Source organism: Mycteria americana, chromosome 6 (assembly GCF_035582795.1).
Source record: "Mycteria americana isolate JAX WOST 10 ecotype Jacksonville Zoo and Gardens chromosome 6, USCA_MyAme_1.0, whole genome shotgun sequence".
Lineage (NCBI taxonomy): Eukaryota > Metazoa > Chordata > Aves > Ciconiiformes > Ciconiidae > Mycteria > Mycteria americana.
This window is the reverse complement of record NC_134370.1, coordinates 42,719,600-42,735,681: the sequence shown is the minus strand read 5'-3', so window position 1 is coordinate 42,735,681 and position 16,082 is coordinate 42,719,600. Positions and strand designations below refer to the sequence as shown.

At 46.4% G+C, this 16,082-nt stretch overlaps 1 protein-coding gene and 1 non-coding gene across 3 annotated transcripts; both read left to right on the top strand.

Annotated features, from left to right (window-relative positions):
* The first annotated feature begins 263 nt into the window (after positions 1–263).
* CWF19L1 (CWF19 like cell cycle control factor 1) lies at positions 264–16,030 on the top strand. 2 transcript variants are annotated; one of them, XM_075505504.1, is made up of 14 exons: positions 264–380; positions 497–581; positions 1,177–1,255; positions 3,560–3,661; positions 4,457–4,671; positions 6,658–6,776; positions 7,490–7,574; positions 8,452–8,592; positions 10,820–10,931; positions 12,591–12,670; positions 13,591–13,800; positions 14,585–14,704; positions 15,677–15,774; positions 15,886–16,030. In XM_075505504.1, the coding sequence occupies exons 1-14, from the start codon at positions 358–360 to the stop codon at positions 16,028–16,030; spliced, it is 1,614 nt and encodes a 537-aa protein (XP_075361619.1). In that variant the 5' UTR covers positions 264–357. The 2 variants fall into 2 exon arrangements, with proteins under 2 accessions (XP_075361619.1, XP_075361620.1); XM_075505505.1 differs by lacking the exons at positions 264–380; positions 497–581 and adding an exon at positions 595–655.
* On the top strand, positions 14,280–14,421 carry LOC142411983 (small nucleolar RNA SNORA12). The gene has a single exon (XR_012776342.1). It is a non-coding gene; the product is annotated as a small nucleolar RNA SNORA12 (small nucleolar RNA).
* Positions 16,031–16,082: the final 52 nt, after the last annotated feature.

Here is a 16,082-nt window from a genome sequence, read left to right as displayed (position 1 = left end):
GGCAGTTCCCCAGACCCTCCTTCTTGCCCTTCTGAAGGAGAGGGGCAACATTTGCTTTTCTCCAGCCCTCGGGAACCTCTCCCGTTGCTGGGACCTTTCCACGGCAACTAAGACTGGCCCCGCACGGACGCCAGGCAGCTGCCTCAGCCCTCGTGGGTGACAGGCACATTCCCGTGCACGCTGTCCCTGACGAGCCCGCTCACTCCTGCCCAGATACCGCCGATCTCCCCGGAAGCGGCGGCGAGCGCTTTCGGCGGCGCACCCGGAAGCGGCGGCGGAGCGCTTTGGACGGCGCACCCGGAAGCGGGGGGGGGGTTCGGGGCGGAGCGGTTCCTCTCTAGCTCGAGTACCTCCGCGATGGCGGCTGAGGCGCTGCGTGTGTGAGTGCGGCGGGACGGGGCGGGCGGCGGGGGCGGCTAAGGCCTCTGAGGCGCGGCGGGTGGCGGGGCCGTGCCGTGCCGTGCCGTGCCGGCCGCTGACGCGCTGTGTCCCGCAGGCTGGCGTGTGGCGACGTGGAGGGGCGGCTGGAGGCGCTCTTCGGACGGGTCCGGGCCATCCAGGGCAAGAGCGGCCGCTTCGACGTAAGGCTCCAGGGGGCTGGGGGGGACCCGGGGCGGGGTGTCCCGCTCCGCTCCCTGCGGGGCACCGGGCGAGGGTGAGTGGGTGCGGTTCCCGTACCCGTCCTGCGGGTGAGCAGGGGCGTTGGGATGGCTCAGGTCAGGAGCCTGCCCGGGGTGAGACGGGAGAAGTTCCTGCGTGGGTTTCGCGTGGAGGGATGTGCTGGGGGTGCTCGGACAGGTCTTGCTGTCCGGAGCCGCGCTCGTCCCTCTGGGGTCGTGACCCTCTTTCTGCTCGGTGTATGAAGGGGCGGTGGAAGGAGCTTTGCACCCTCTCAGCTCTCCTTGTCCAGCACCAAAGTGCTGGGAGGAGCCATAATCTGTGGGCAGGGAGTGCGAAAGAGCAACTGTCGCGTTTACTTTGTCACGTTTAAACCTGTTAATGTTGCTGTTATGTGTTTAATACTGGACACACATAAACATAGAGGAACCTCTTTACCATACCAAACAAAATGCTCTTGAAGTGATGCATGTCACAGTGTTGTGACAATACAGCATATCAGCAAAAAAGTTATGTCTTTGGTCAAATGGCAACTCTCGCTTTATCTGATGTTTTTAGATGCTTTTGTGCGTTGGGAATTTTTTTGGCTCTACTTCAGAGGCAGAATGGGCAGAGTATCGCACAGGGGCCAAGAAAGGTAAGGAAGGCATTGCCACTCTGGATGCTGGTGATTGTACTATTTTGCGACCCACTTTGCTATCTCATCGCAGCATACTTTTGAATCCAGAAGTCGCAGTTAAACTCAAGTAGGAAAACTCCACACAGGAGGGAAAGATGGGTTTGTTTTAAAACAAAACTCATTTCTGTCATGCTCTTAGACTCGGGGGCATGAAGATGCATGTGTCCGAGTGGTCTGCCCATGATTTGGGCATCAAGGCCTGTGCCTGGGTCATCTGGCCAGTGCTGTTTGCAGTCATAGGAGAGACACAGGATACTTCTAATTAGTGTAAGGATCTTCCCTCTCCTTGCCTGGATATCTTATGGCTCCACTTCTGTTCCTACCATCACCTCCTTACAGTTTCAGCCTACAGGCTGCCATGTGGGACGGTCTGTGTTTTCTCAGCCTGGGTAGCCTGAGAAGCTGCACGTAGATGTTTATGATGCTTCAGTCAGCAGGCCATGAGAATCCCAGCACGCCTGCCAGTGTATCGTCCTTCTTCTGGCACTCCTGGTGCTTCCCTCACAGAAATTCCCGGTCATTCCCTGTTCACACCCACCTTCACACTTCCACCACAGACCTCTCCGCAGTCTATAGCAGTGCTATTCTTCCCCTCCCTGCATTAAGGTCCGAGGAGAAAGGGGAAAGCAGAGGTGCTGGTGGGCTGAGCATCTCTGTTCTTTAGCCATGGAGATCAGAAGGCTTTCCAAAGGAGCAGGGTTTGCCCATTCGTCCTCGGTCCCCGTAGCCCTTGTGCTGAAGACATTTTCCCAGCCATGTATGTGAAAAGTCCTATGTGGACTTCTCTGCCTCTTTCCACACCCCTCTTGTAAGGGGGATGCTACCTCACAAGCATTTGCAGTGTTCCTCTTTCCTCTTCAGTGCTACTCTGGCTCTCGCCCCTGGCATGAGGCAAGCTAGAAAGGAGCTGGGACTCTTCCTTTCTGGTTCCTCTCTGCTACTGCGTCATTCCCCAGTTATCCCCCTCTTGTTTGTGTGTCTGTGTGAGCCATCTGGACAAAGACTGTCCCATTTGCTGCTTGTGGCTGATGATTTGCCATGGCGAGGCATGCTGCCTTGTGTTCCTGTTGCTATGAGAATATAAGGAGAATTGTTACTGGTTTAAACTTCACTCCCCGAGGAAGCTCTCCTGTGCACGCAGGGAGAAGAGTGGGTGTTAACAGCAAAGTCTTCCCTGGACCGATGCGTTTTTGCTCATCCTCACTTGAATTGTGTTTATCCTTTGAACTGTTGAAAAAAACTGTAGCTTATAGCCTCACCTATATGCACATAGGTACAAACAAGATTCATGTCACTTCATTTTAGTTTTAAGCCATTCATAAGGTTTTCAAACTCTGCTCTGCAACTGAAAGCAATCTCCTGTGCCTTCTGACTGTGGGAGCTGGAACTTCAAGCAACAGTCTAACAACAGCTGTGGCAGAGCTGCTGTATTGCTGCTGCTCTCCCTTCTTAAATAGGAAACTATTGCTGGTTTTTATTCAGCAAAAAACTTAGGACCTTCTGACCAGGTGAACTGTTGACCAGCTTCCTGGCGTACTGGTCTGCCAGGAAATCTACAGGAGGTGTCTCTGACTTCGGTCATTGCTTTTTTTAACTTTTAATAGCTTGAAAAGATTTGACTTAGGCTGTTTGGAGAAATAAATTTTTACTGATCGCCTAGCCATAGAGAAATTAAAACTGGTACTTCCCATTGCTTTTTTTAAATTATTATTATATCCACCAGTTCTAGGTGAATTCATGCAGCAAGTTCTTCTACCAAGTGAATCAAAGAGCTGATAAACTTGAGCTTTTCCCCTAAAACATCAATGGTTTGCAGTTTTTTGATAGCCGTACGAATTTAGATCAGCTCAAACTGAATCACCAGGTGTCCCTGTGCTCTGGCATTTACTTAGCATTGCTCTAGGGAAGACCCATGTTTTTAGGGATATGGATCATTTTAGAGCCGATCTTCTTACGTAGGCAGTGGAGTGAGTTGTAGTTAAAGCAGAGGTTATTCTCTGCTGGTGCTGTATGCATCTGTGGAAACATCTGTGATGCTATATGCATCTATATGCATCTCCAAGCAGGCTTGGAGACTTATTTTGAAGGAAGGTTTCTTATTCTGTGCTCCTCTGCAGCTGCTCCTCGGCATGCTGCAGAGGAGTGGTGTTGGGGTCTGTAGGAACGGATGGGACCTGCTGCGATTCCTAGTAAATGTGGACTGAACTTGTGCTAATGTACTTGAATTAAAGCAGACTGAGTGCATGTGATTTTCTTCTTCAGCTCCAATTCCAACCTACGTGCTTGGCGCTAATGACCAAGAGACTGTGAGCTATTTTCCAGACATCAGTGGCTGCGAATTAGCTGAGAACATCACTTATTTAGGTAAGGCTGCAGGTGGTTTGTGATAAGGGATGTGCATTTGCCCAATGGTGCTTTCATGAACGTTTTCTGATCTTCCCACTTCAAAACCCTTCCTTTTTCTGGAAATTTTAAGGTGGCATGTCTTATTCTGGGGTTCAGACTGGAGTTGAACTCTATATTGAAAGGCTGATACAATCTGCTATGTAAAATGTGAAAGAAAACCCTGCTTTTTTTGTTGTTTTCTAACACTGAACTTGCTAACCAAAAGGAATAGTGGTTGAAAGAGCCTGTGCTTTGAGAATATCTTATTCCCATAGCGTGCCTGTCTTTGTATGGGTAAGTTTTCCTACTTGAAGTGTGATTTTGCTATGCTCTGAGGCTGTACTGGAGTAGCAGAGGTAAGAATTGTCATCTTTAAAGGTAATGAAGCTGTGGCAAAGCTAAAAGGAAAAACTAGTTTCTTTCTAGAATGCCACCTGACAAAAAATGTAACAAGTAAAGGCACTTGCAGTTGGCTTTTTTTACTCAGCCTTCATACTGAGCTTTTGATATGGATTGATTTTTGGGAAGCAAGATAGCAGTGAGGAGAGAAGACTGGAGGTTGTCTGAACAGCTTCTTTGCTGTAGGCAGGGTTTGAGCCATTGTGCTAAACCATGTCTTTACTGCAGCTTGTGGGCACAGAAGATGAGCTGTCTGTAAGGATAGTTTCAGTAGACATAAGGCAGGGCTGCTGAATTTGGTCCTCTGTCTATGATACGACTAAGAGATTACTTGCAACGTCTACATCTCAAGTGCATGCTGGTGTATTAATGCAGGCCGTCGAGGTCTTTACAGTGGTGCTTCTGGACTGCAGATTGCATACCTGAGTGGTACCGAGTCCCAGGATGAGCCAGCTCCTGCCCACAGTTTTAGCGCAAAGGATGTGGCAGAATTAAAAACATCTTTGTTATCAACCCCAAACTTCAAAGGTGTGGATATATTGCTGACATCCCCCTGGCCCAGAGATGTGGGGACTTTTGCCAACAGTGTGGTAAGTGTTCTGTTTTCTGGTGGAATGGGTTACCAGATGGATTCAACAAAGGATTGCCTTTCTGCTTGCTGTGGCAATTTGGGCTATTGGGCCATCTCTGAGTGCTTGAGAAAGCTGAGATTAAAAAAGACGGACAGTGGATGTTCCGGTTCTTCAGAGAAGGACCAATGGGGAGGGGGATTTGTGAAACTTCAGGGTGTTTTATCTGTCCCTGCCTGAAAAATCAGAGTCAAGAGCTTTTGTCTGATCACAAATGTTGCTCTGAATTCAGTTGGTTGCAGTTGTGGTTGCAGATGCTGTGCTCTAAGTATCTTCAGTACCACTTGACATTAAGTCGTTCTTTCTCCTCCCTTCCGAACTTTTAAAGTCTTTTGGTGTTTATTTCCTTAAGTATCAGTCAGCTGTACTAAATGCTCTGATTCTTCCTTTGTCTGGATTTTGAGGATGTTGTTTTGTTTGTGTCCAATTTTCTGTTGTTAATGTTCCTCAGTAGAAGTGACTTTCCAGTTGTAAGTTCAGGAGATCTGAAACCTTCCTGGAGAGCAAGGCCGCATACCATGGCAAAAGTACACTTTTTGCTTCCTTTCAGTATCTTCTGACATCCAAACAGAGATACGATCCTCAGTCTAACAGCATAAAGAACCTTTCTTCGTCTCCCCTCTCCTCCTACCCCCACCCCACCCCCCACCCCCCCCAGGCCAACCCCGCTAGCCTAGAGAGTTGGAGAGAAACAAGTTGTAGGGATGATCTGGCTTAAAAATAAAACTTGTGTCTCAAAATTACCATGGGGATTCTCTGTAGTAGTTCAGTGTATCATTCCACACTTGGCTTCCCTTGGCATGAATCTTCTGAGAATGTACTCACTTGGATTACCAGAGGAGTATAATAATAGTGATTATATTCAAATATGCGTCTTGTTGGAGTGTGTACTTTATCACCTGAGGATTTCAGTAATAAGTCTTGGAGATTCCCTTGTGCACTGAGACCCTGAAATCCCATTACTCAAATAAAGCAGGAAGTTTGAGGAATGGACAATTAGGTCTTTTGCTCTTTCACCTGAAGTTTCTCTTTCAGCAAAAGCAGTGTGAGGAGCTAAATCGAATGGATGAGAATTGACTCCCTGGAGAAGTCTGTGGGTTTCCTTTTCCTGAGATGCTTCGTAGCTCTGGCCATTTTCAGTGGGGCTGGAACAGCTAGCCCTCAGTGCAGACACTGCTGGGTTCCCCTCTGCCATGCCTGCTGCGAGGGCAGCAGGAGGGAGCACAGAGAGGAATACTGCTTTCTTGAGGGTGTGTTAGTGCCTGTCCTGCTGCCGCAACGAAGGGCTGTGACAGATGCCTGCCAGGTCAGAGTCTCATTCCCCGTGCTTTTACCAAAGATAACAAGTTATAGGTGACAGATGTGGGCTGTTTCTGAACTTCTCTCTTCTCCTGCCCTTTTCCTTCCCTACTTCACTTCTAAGGCTAATGGGGAAAAGACAGCACAAGAAGAGCCTTCACCCAAGGACATGGTTTGAAGTCTGCTCTTTGGTTGTGTTTTGTTTTGCTCTGACTTCTCAGGGATGGGAGTGGGATAAAATGCTTCCTAAGGAAACCTCAGAGCTTTCCTATTCGCTTGACTCATGCACTAAAGCTTTGGCACTCTGGGCATGTGGTCAAAACTTGTCTTAATGATTTTGACATCTGTTGGTGTTTAGCAAACTCACTCTGTGCTGCCCTGGCTTCACAAGACCAAGAGAAGGAAAATGCAACAAACTTGGACTGATGAAATGAGTGGATGTAAACCCCGAGTACACAGAATGGAATAAATGAGTAGGCTCTGGTTGGCAATAAGAGATCAAGCCCTTTTGACTTTTTTTTCCACTTCCAGGGAATGGCAACCACTATAGTCAGTCTCTACATTTCCAGCATGCAGTTGTGTATAAAACTGTTTCTTTTCACTGCAATCTGACATTTTTTTAAATAAAACTTGGTTTGTATTTTGCAGGGAGAAATAGATACCAAGAAATGTGGCTCCAAGTTAGTATCTGATCTAGCTGCAAGTCTCAAACCAAGGTACCACTTTGCTGCCCTGGAGAAGGCCTATTATGAAAGACTTCCTTACAGGTTTGTAAGACCATGTGAAATCTCATTTGTTTTCTAATAAGAGTTCAATTTTTAAAGAACACAGGAGGACAACTTTACAATAATTTTATGAAGTCATCCAGTCCCAACACAGGGTCAAGATTGTTTCTCAGATGCATCTTATTACCATAATTCCTGCTGCCTCGAAAACTGTGCCACTGCTTACAATCCAAGTACATTGCTGACGCCAAGTTAGTTGCCCTTAGTCGCATTTAAACAACGTTCAGACTAATTCAGGGGTGTCTATCTCTGAAAATGTATCGTGGAAGAGCTCTTGTGTGGTGAAGAGACTGGTATCTTCAGTCATAACTTTGTATAGAAAATCTGACTAGTGACATAAGGTAGGTGTCAGAACAACCTACAAATAAAACTAAGGCTGTCGTGTTAATGTTGGGTAAGATTATCATCCTTTTCACAGGATAGGAAGGTGTAGCTTTAAAGGTGTGGCTGTTTTCAGGCTAGTGAATTGTCTTCTCATCTCTGTATTTGGACTGCGATGAGATGTCATTTTGGTCTGTGCAGCTGTTTGCTGTTAGATCTCTTGAGTGAGTCTGTCCTCAAGGGTCCTTGTTCTTGGCCAAAGACTGTATGTGGCTGATATGCTGTCTGAGTAGCTTCATGGAGGACATGTGGTTTTCCCACTGTCCTTTTCTGTATTGTATATGCCAGTACAGTCATGTTTTACTTTCTTACAGAAATCACACAGTGCTACAGGAGACCCCACAGCATGTGAGCAGGTTTATTGCACTTGCTGATGTTGGCAATACAAGCAAGAAAAAGGTACTGACACTCTTGAATCTTTCTTCTTTTCTTAAGTACAAGTAATAGGGCAGTAAGCCCAGCTTTGGCTAGCTAGAGGACAGTGTCGATCACTTAAAAGCTTGACTGAAGTGGAGTGGAGACTTGACTCAAGTCTCACTTGAGTAACAGATACCATTTGCCCATTATGTCAGAAGGGTAAGGGCTGCAAGATGTGTTCTGAGGCACTGTTGTTCTTCTCTGCCTGGTCAAATGGCATGTAGCTGTGAAAACAGCTGCAGAGGAAAGTGGTTAGAAAGCTGCCATTCCTTCCTCCTCCCCAGCTGCTTTACGTATTTTCTGTTTGTGTGTTCTGCTTTAAGAAGGAAGCGAAATTCCAAAGGAGCCCTTACAAATCACTGAAAATAACTGACTTCTGGGATGGGAGGGGGCTGTTTTGTTTTTTTTTAACCTGTTTCTCTTCTCCCCTTAAGAAAGTTACAGAATATTGCAATAGAAGGACAGGTTGCTAGTGGTTAAGAAGGCATAGGAACTAGGCCTGGTAACAAAAAAAGGTCCAGGAGTTCTGGACAGATGGAAGGCCTGGAAACAGGCAAGGATCAAGGTCATTTCTTTTTCAAGTAGGATACACTGCTGCTTTTCAAAAAGATCTTTCCTTGAAGTGAAAGGAGTGAGCCACTTGGAAGCACTCCATAAACTCTTGGTTGCACTGGGTGGGAGATTGGCACAGGGAGTGTGTTTTTCATGTCCTGCCGTAGCTTCAACACTGATTTGCTGAGTCCTTGCAGTGCTGAGTTGTGTGTTACCATTTCAGGGTGGCTTAGTTCACAGCTGACCTCTTCAGAGCTGCAGTCATGACAAAAGCTTCTTGCATTTGAGCCATCTGTTTTTGTTCTAGTATCTCTATGCCTTTAGCATTGTGCCGATGAGCTTGATGGACCCTGCAGAGCTGGTGAAACAGCCACAGGATGTCACTGAAAATCCGTACCGAAAATCGCGGAAGGAGGCACAGAAGACCAAAGCACCCCTGTGTGCAGAGGTACCGCTGCCTTCTCCCCCATGTGTGTGCTCTGGTTTCACTCTCTGTGTTCAGGGAGCTTAGAACAGTGTTTGGCTTTAACCTTGGAATATTTCTGTCAAAACATTTCAGGGTTCTGTGTAAACTATTTGCATCAACCAAATTGTATAGATGCAATGCATGGGAGTTTGTTACAGTTTGCCCCTTCTTAAGCCAACTGTATCCTGGGCTGCATCAAAAGAAGCGTGGCCAGCAGGTCGAGGGAGGTGATTCTCCCCCACTACTCTGCTCTGGTGAGACCCCACCTGGAGGACTCCATCCAGCTCTGGAGCCCTCAGCACAGGAAAGATATGGACCTGTTGGAGCGGGTCCAGAGGAGGCCACAAAAATTATCAGAGAGATGGATGCAACCTTATTGCAGCCTTTCAGTACTTAAAGGGGGCTTATAAGAAAGATGGGGACAGAGTTTTTAGTAGGGTCTATAGCGATAGGACAAGGGGTAATGGTTTTAAAGTAAAAGAGGGTAGATTCAGACTAGATATAAGGAAGACATTTTTTACGATGGTGAAACACTGGAACAGGTTGCCCAGAGAGTTGATAGATGCCCCATCCCTGGAAACATTCAAGGTCAGGCTGGATGGGGCTCTGAGCAAGCAGATCTAGTTGAAGATGTCCCTGCTCATTGCAGGGGGGTTGGACTAGATGACCTTTAAAGGTCCCTTCCAACCCAAACCATTCTATGATTCTTCCTGCAGGTCTGCATGGTGATGCTGTAGTTAGATCTGCTTGCTTGTCAGGACTATTCCCTACGGGCACTTCAGCACGCATCTTTCTAAGCTTGTAGACTACAAATTAGTCCTTTGCAGTTGGCCCCCAGTTTTCTTTCTTAGACTGCTGGCTGCTCAGGTGCTACTGTTTTTGATGTTGCATGTCCACTGTATCCCTCAATGCTGGTGAGCTGGGTGTTGGGTACTGTTTTATTTTTTTCTCAAGTGTCCTAAGTTACCAACTCTGTGCTCCTTTAAGTATTGATTGCTTGCCACCTGAGGTCAGAAAGTTTCCTTCCTGGGGCCTGAACACTCAGCTGTTGGTGCCAGAAGCTTTGAAATCCCCAACTTCGTAATCTGATCATCAGACAAGTGGATTGTTTTCATCAATGTAGAGACTCAGATTATTTCCCTGTGCAGAGCATGTTTTGGCTTCTAAGCATTGTGGGATACTCCGCTAATGTGGACATGTGAATAGCTACGCCTGTATATCTTAATGTAATGTAGAGAAACCAAACTGGGAAATCATTGGCAGGGGGCGGGAAATACTCAGCCTGAAGTTAGGCTTGACTTGGGCTTTGCTGAACCAGTGTGTCAGGTAGGAAGTGCAAACACTGCTCTCCACCCTTTCTCCCTGGAGCATGCACACAGAGCAAAGGGCTGGCTCCTTCCACCTGACAGCATGGGTGGGCATGAGGGTGACAGACACCTCCTGATTCCTTTAGCTGTGACAACCTCCCCACCCCCAGCTGAGACTTGCCGTGGTGTTCAACCCCTGACAGTAAGGCTTTAAAAAGACCAAGCAGTCAGTAACTTGATGAAAGCAAAAATTCTTGTACCTTTGAGCTTCAATATCCAATTGAAGACAGGCACGAAAGCTTGTGAAGTTTACTGGGAAAAATGCTTCCACTGTACGTGCCAGTTCTTCCAGCATGAGTTGGATTTTAGACTGCAGTTCTGCTCCTGTGTGGGAGCCAAGCTAAGCTGGCGTGAGCAGCCCTGCTCTTTTTCATCCTTTTCCCAAATGCTTTTCTCTGTAGCATTAAAGCCTTCTAGTGGCGTTTTTCCGTACATGACAACTTAGTCGAATGGTTTCAGCCTCTATGTGAGTCTGTTGAGAGGTTAACATCTCTAAGAAATAAACGTATTCTTTTGGCACTGGCTGTCAAGTGAAAAAGATATTTGAATAATCCATAAAATCAAGCAATTCTGAATGTTCAGCATAAGGCTAAATAGGAGAATGTAGCAATTTGGGGCAGCTTTCCCAGAATTTTTTCCATGGCTGAGGCTGTGTATCCAGGCAGGCAGTCTGCTGCGTTACTAGGAGAGCTCATTCATTCTGTTCCAGGATATTGGTGCTTTCGCTGTTGATGCTTTTCGAAGGTGGTTACACACCTCTTCAGGAAAAAACAAATTCTTGTACATACTGTGGCTCTCTGTGATGCACTTATAATGGACTTTGGTTTTCATTTTCTAAACAGGAAGAAACAGCTTGTCAGTTTTTCTTTGATTTGAACAAGTGTCAGGGAAAGAAACGTCCCTCAGATGGGAAAGAAAGAGGGAACTCCCAACCCAAGCAAGCCAAAAAACCCCGTAAGTATGTGGATGCTTTTTTCCTGAGCTCTTCCTGTGAGGCATTGGACCATCTCATTCTTCATTTTTCTCAAGCTGTTGAGCTGTACATGTGAGCTTGCCAACACGCCCTGTCACTATGCTAGATGCTGTGGGAATACAGAGGAATGAAGGGTCCCTTGTTTCCTACAAACCTGACAATCAGTAGGTGAAAGAAAAGTCAAAAGTATTTAAAAGTTAGTTGGATCTGTGGTGGTTAGAGTTGGGCTGATGCCATTTACCCTCTGAACCAGACTGGCCTCGGAACATGACAACAGGCAGTTTCACAAAGCAGCATGTTTACATTCAGAGGGACTGCAAGAGACTGGGAATCACGCTGCTGATGCATTCTTGAAACACTACTTCAGTTGTTCTGTGCTGTGAGTTTACGAAGTATTAATGAACTGGGAAGGGAGGAAGCCCTTCTATTACTTCTGTATTTCTGTGCTGTAAATGTCACTAGAATTTGTTTGACTTGAAGAAATTGAAATGAAATCTTTAAGGATTGTGACTTCTCAGTGACAGTGTTATTGCAAGCATGTATCTGTAGACATGTTGGTTTTGGTTATAAAGAAATTTGGGCTTAAAATGCAAATGCAGGTGTCGGCCTCCCCTTTGTTTCTATGAAAGCTATTCCCCCTGCCAGTGGGCAAGAAGACATTCTTCAAAAATGCCTCTGGTAGATAAGTCTGGTTGCCTTTGTTATGTGAGACTAAGTTGTTCGGTTTTTATTTATTAGATTTCCAAACCCTTTGCATAGTCCTTGCACATAACAGTTCGATGAGCTAAATTACTTTATGCTGAGTGTAGTGTCATTGCTTTATGCATGCCTGCAGAGGCACAACTGGCTGTAATGGCAGTCAGTTTTGACGAAAGAATGTGTGTGGGTTTCCCTGTTTTCCCCCATTGCTTCTGTAGGACAGTGTGCCATTGTGTATATTCATATAACTTCCAAAGTCTTCTGGAGTTTGATGTTATGAGAGGAGAGCCTTGTTACACTGTTTTGCTCAGAAATGAACCCCAGAATTGGACATTCAGATTCCTGCAGTTCTTGGGAAAGCCCCATCATGTTTATTGCATTTGCAAAGCTGCTTGTCTATTCTTGCGCAACCTGCAGAGGATGTGAATAGTGTTTGACCCTAAGGAGAGGCCTAGTTTATCAATGCCATCAACTTATATTAAAGGTCAGCTCAGGTATCTCAATTTGGGTGTGAATCCAGGTCTTTTGATTGTGATGAATAGGCCAGAACTGACAAGTGTGTTTGACAGCATCTGTCCTTGTCTGTAATTTTACCTCATTTTGATGTGTTTGTTTCAATTTGCTGGTGCTTTCTTATGAGTGAGCTGTAACCACTAAATTCCTGGAATTAGTGCTCTTCCATGAAATTAGAGCACTCGATGAGAATGGCAGTCAGCAAGGGTGTGACTGCCCACCACCTCCTCCCTTGCTGTAATTTCCCAGAGGCACCAGTTCTCTGACCAGATCTGCTTCCAGGAGCTGTGTCCTTCTGCATCTTCAGCACTTTATCAGCTGGGAAGGGTGACTGGAAAATTAACAGCTCTTCCAGATCTTGTTCCATTCCCTGTTCTGACAAATAAGCCTTGTGCTAACACTTGTTTCTCTTTCCTTTCCCAATAAAGCACAGCCCCTGGGGCCCTGCTGGTTCTGCCTTGCCAGCCCAGAAGTTGAGAAGCACTTGGTTGTTAGTATTGGCACGCATGTAAGTACCTGTAGCACGTTCTTTGATACATGACAGCAGAATCATGCTAAGACACGGCAATATAAAATATCAATCTCAACTTTTAAATCTTAAAAAAACCAAACTTTATTTGAAGATGACTCTTGGTTTTATTTTCAGTTTCTTCGCATCTCCCCTACAAAAGACATAAGTATATAGATAGCGTCTTTTAAAAAATGAAGCATGGCCCAGTTTTTGCTCTGGCAGCAGAGCTGGGTTATGGTGCCAGAACACCGTGCCAGCCCTCATGGTTTGCTTATGTTACTATCTGGTAGAACTTGCCAGCATGAACTCAGTGTAAACTGGGACCTGCTTTGGCAGCAGGATGCACTGTCTGGAGTTATGCCAGATCTCCCTGGGATGACTGGTTCCAGTTTTGTTATATATAGATTAAATAGAAGATAAGATAGCTTTAAAGTTGACATGTCAAAGTACATCTTTGCGATTAATTCAATCATTGGTATATTCACTTTGCTTAAAGTTATTGCTCCTGTATAGCATAATCCAGTTCAAACTGCTACAGGGACAGGTTTGTCCACGGGCTTCTTTTAAAAGCTGTTAACAATTTTCAAGTGGATTTTCTTGTCATAGTAAGAAATTCTAGCCACAGTGGTGAAGTTCACTCAGCTGCTTTCCTGCAGACAAGGCATTCTCTGGCATTCAAAATATTTTAATTTTTTTTGTCCTTTAGCAGTCCCTCTCTCTTTCTCATTCCTCTAGTAATTAATAACTTGCTAATAAACAGTCCCTAATAAGTGACATAGAGGAGAAGACTTTCCTGTTCCTGGGGCAAAATCGCTAGGCTGGGGGATACTCAGAATGCAGTCGGAGAGTAAATTTCCACAGCATGGTAAGTAAGTGTTGCTTGCAGTGAGTAACTGGTGTGCATTGTTTCACTCTAGTGCTATCTTGCCCTGGCCAAAGGTGGCTTATTACCTGATCATGTCTTGATTTTGCCTATTGGGCACTATCAGTCGGTGGTTGACTTGTCTCCAGAGGTGGTGGAAGAAGTGACCAAGTACAAGTCTGCCCTAAAGGAATTTTTCAGAAGCAAGGGAAAGAGATATGTCCTATTTGAAAGAAACTATAGGAGTCAGCATCTGCAGTTACAGGTATGGTTTTAGTGTCACCCTGGGAGAATATAAACTTGCACTTATCTGCAAATGAATTGAAAGAGAAAGTTCACCTTCAAATGTCCCTGTTTATTCTGTGCCTTCCCAGAGGATGGAGAGAAGTCATCCTACCCATAGATAGAGTCAGAGCAAAAATAAAACCGGTGTGCTGGTCCTGCCACCGTCATTTAATTTGTCCTATTACAGCAGTACAGCGTTGGTTGTGTTGAGTGGGCAAGGAAAACTTTTCCCTGCATGGAACTGATTAAAAAGCCCACAAGGTTTTCAGATAAGTTGCAAGACCTCACTCTGACTCTGATCGGCTCACACTGGCACACAAATTGCGGTGCTTGCATTTGTAACTGAAGTGGGCTGAAAATCTAAAGATACATGCAGAACTCTGGTCATTGTCTACCAGTACCAGCGCTTTGATTTGATTTTTTTTTTTTTGGTCCTTGTGTGTCAATCATTTAGGGGTTTATTGTGGTAGTTTCTGTATTTGGCAGATCTGTAACTGTATCAGAGCGGCCTTAAACTACCACAGAGATCAGAATGGAGAAGGCTGCGCTGAGAACTTTTTCAAGCTTTTAGTTTTCAGCTTTTTGTTCAGCTCCTACAGAAAAAAACTCATGAGTTTAAGCCTGTACAGACAGGTGCTCACCTGTCTTGTTTGATGATGCTGAGCGGTACTGAGGAGCATACCAGCTCCAGTGATGGCTTGATTGCTTTCTGCAAGTGGTTTGTCTTTTCTTCTTTTTACGGAAATGTTGTCCTCCCTCTCCAGGTGATTCCTGTCCCATTGGACCACTGTACTTCTGAAGACATTAAAGAGTCCTTTATTGTACAGGCACAGGAACAACAGATTGAATTATTAGAAATCCCAGAGCACTCAGATATCACGCAAGTATGAAATGATTTCCCCTGTTATTTACTTTCCCTCTGTTCTGTCTAGGCTGCTGTTTCCCTCTGAGGTCAGTTTGTATGGTAGGGTTAAGCTGTTGGAGGCAGACCGCTGTAGATCTGCTTTGGAGGTGTGCCAGATGTATTCTGCTCTGGGTGAAGTTCCTGTGAAAAACAGATGCATTGCTTATCTGAAAATTATTCCAGCTGTGTGTAGGGCTTGCTGAATTAATTCCTTTTGATATCAAACACCAGCCCTCTTTCAGTGCTGCTGCACATTAGGTAGTTTTAGGTTCCCTTGGATAAGAATTTGAAAGAAATCTTCCTGTTATATCAGAGAAAGGAGTCAGTAGTGACATAGGGTTTTTTTTTTTTTCCTTTGTGCTCAGTGGTCACAGGGAAACCTGATCTGCAGCAGGAGTCGAAATAGCATGTGTGCACGCTTGTCTCTTTCTAAGCCATTGCAGCTATTGATACCCATGTTGGCAAGCTTAGAGGCTCATTTCTCAGATGAGAAATGTGAATGTAATCTCTTCACGTGCTTTTCTTCCTCTAAAATCATGCTGTATTAGTACGGGATGATTTAGCTCAGGTTAAGAATGATCACAACTGCCTGGCACTCTCATTTAATGACTCTGTAGTGGTAACTGCAGAATTAAACCACAAAAAATATTATAGTAGTGTCCTGTATGCATCCTCAGCTGGTGATCCCAGTGGAAAGCGATCCATCACTTCGTTGTCCCTTGGAAATTACAGTTTGACATTAGCCACTGATGCAGTTTGGTGTCTCTGGGTCGGCTGGTTTGTTTTCCCGAGTTTCCTCTCCTAAAGAAGTGCCTCTCTGGTTAGGAAGCATCTACTCTTTTCCAAAAACCGTGCTCTTTGCTGGTGGGCAGAGCTGGCAGGAGGCTGTGGCAGTGCTGAGGGTGCGGGGGTCCGCAGCGGGCCCCCCTCTCCTCGCCTCTCTACCCCGCAGGTGGCGCAGCCGGGGACGCCCTACTTTTATGTGGAGCTGGACACTGGGGAGAAGCTCTTCCACCGCATCCGCGGCCGCTTCCCGCTGCAATTCGGCAGGTCGGTGCCTTTCCCCGCCCCTCCTCCTCCCCCCCGGGGGGCGGGGCGCGGCGCGGCGCTGACGGCACGCCTGGCGCGTGACGTCGGCGGTGACGCCGCCTGTGCTTGCAGGGAGGTGCTGGCGAGCGAGGCGCTGCTGGCGCTGCCGCAGCGGGCCGACTGGCGGCGGTGCGCGGCGGAGCGGGCGGAGGAGGCGGCGCAGGCCCGCGCCTTCCGCCGCGACTTCCAGCCCTTCGACTTCGCTCTCCGGGCCTGACGGCGGCGCTGACGGAGGCGGCGGACGCGCGGCTATTGGCGGGCGGGCGGGC

What these genes read in the sequence shown, in the direction of transcription:
- CWF19L1 (XM_075505504.1), top strand. Translation starts at nt 358, where the DNA reads ATGGCGGCTGAGGCGCTGCGTGT. An exon ending in GGACTTTTGCCAACAGTGTG is followed by an intron (nt 4,672 to 6,657) that starts GTAAGTGTTCTG and finishes TGTATTTTGCAG; the next exon opens with GGAGAAATAGATACCAAGAA. An exon ending in AAGCACCCCTGTGTGCAGAG is followed by an intron (nt 8,593 to 10,819) that starts GTACCGCTGCCT and finishes TTTTCTAAACAG; the next exon opens with GAAGAAACAGCTTGTCAGTT.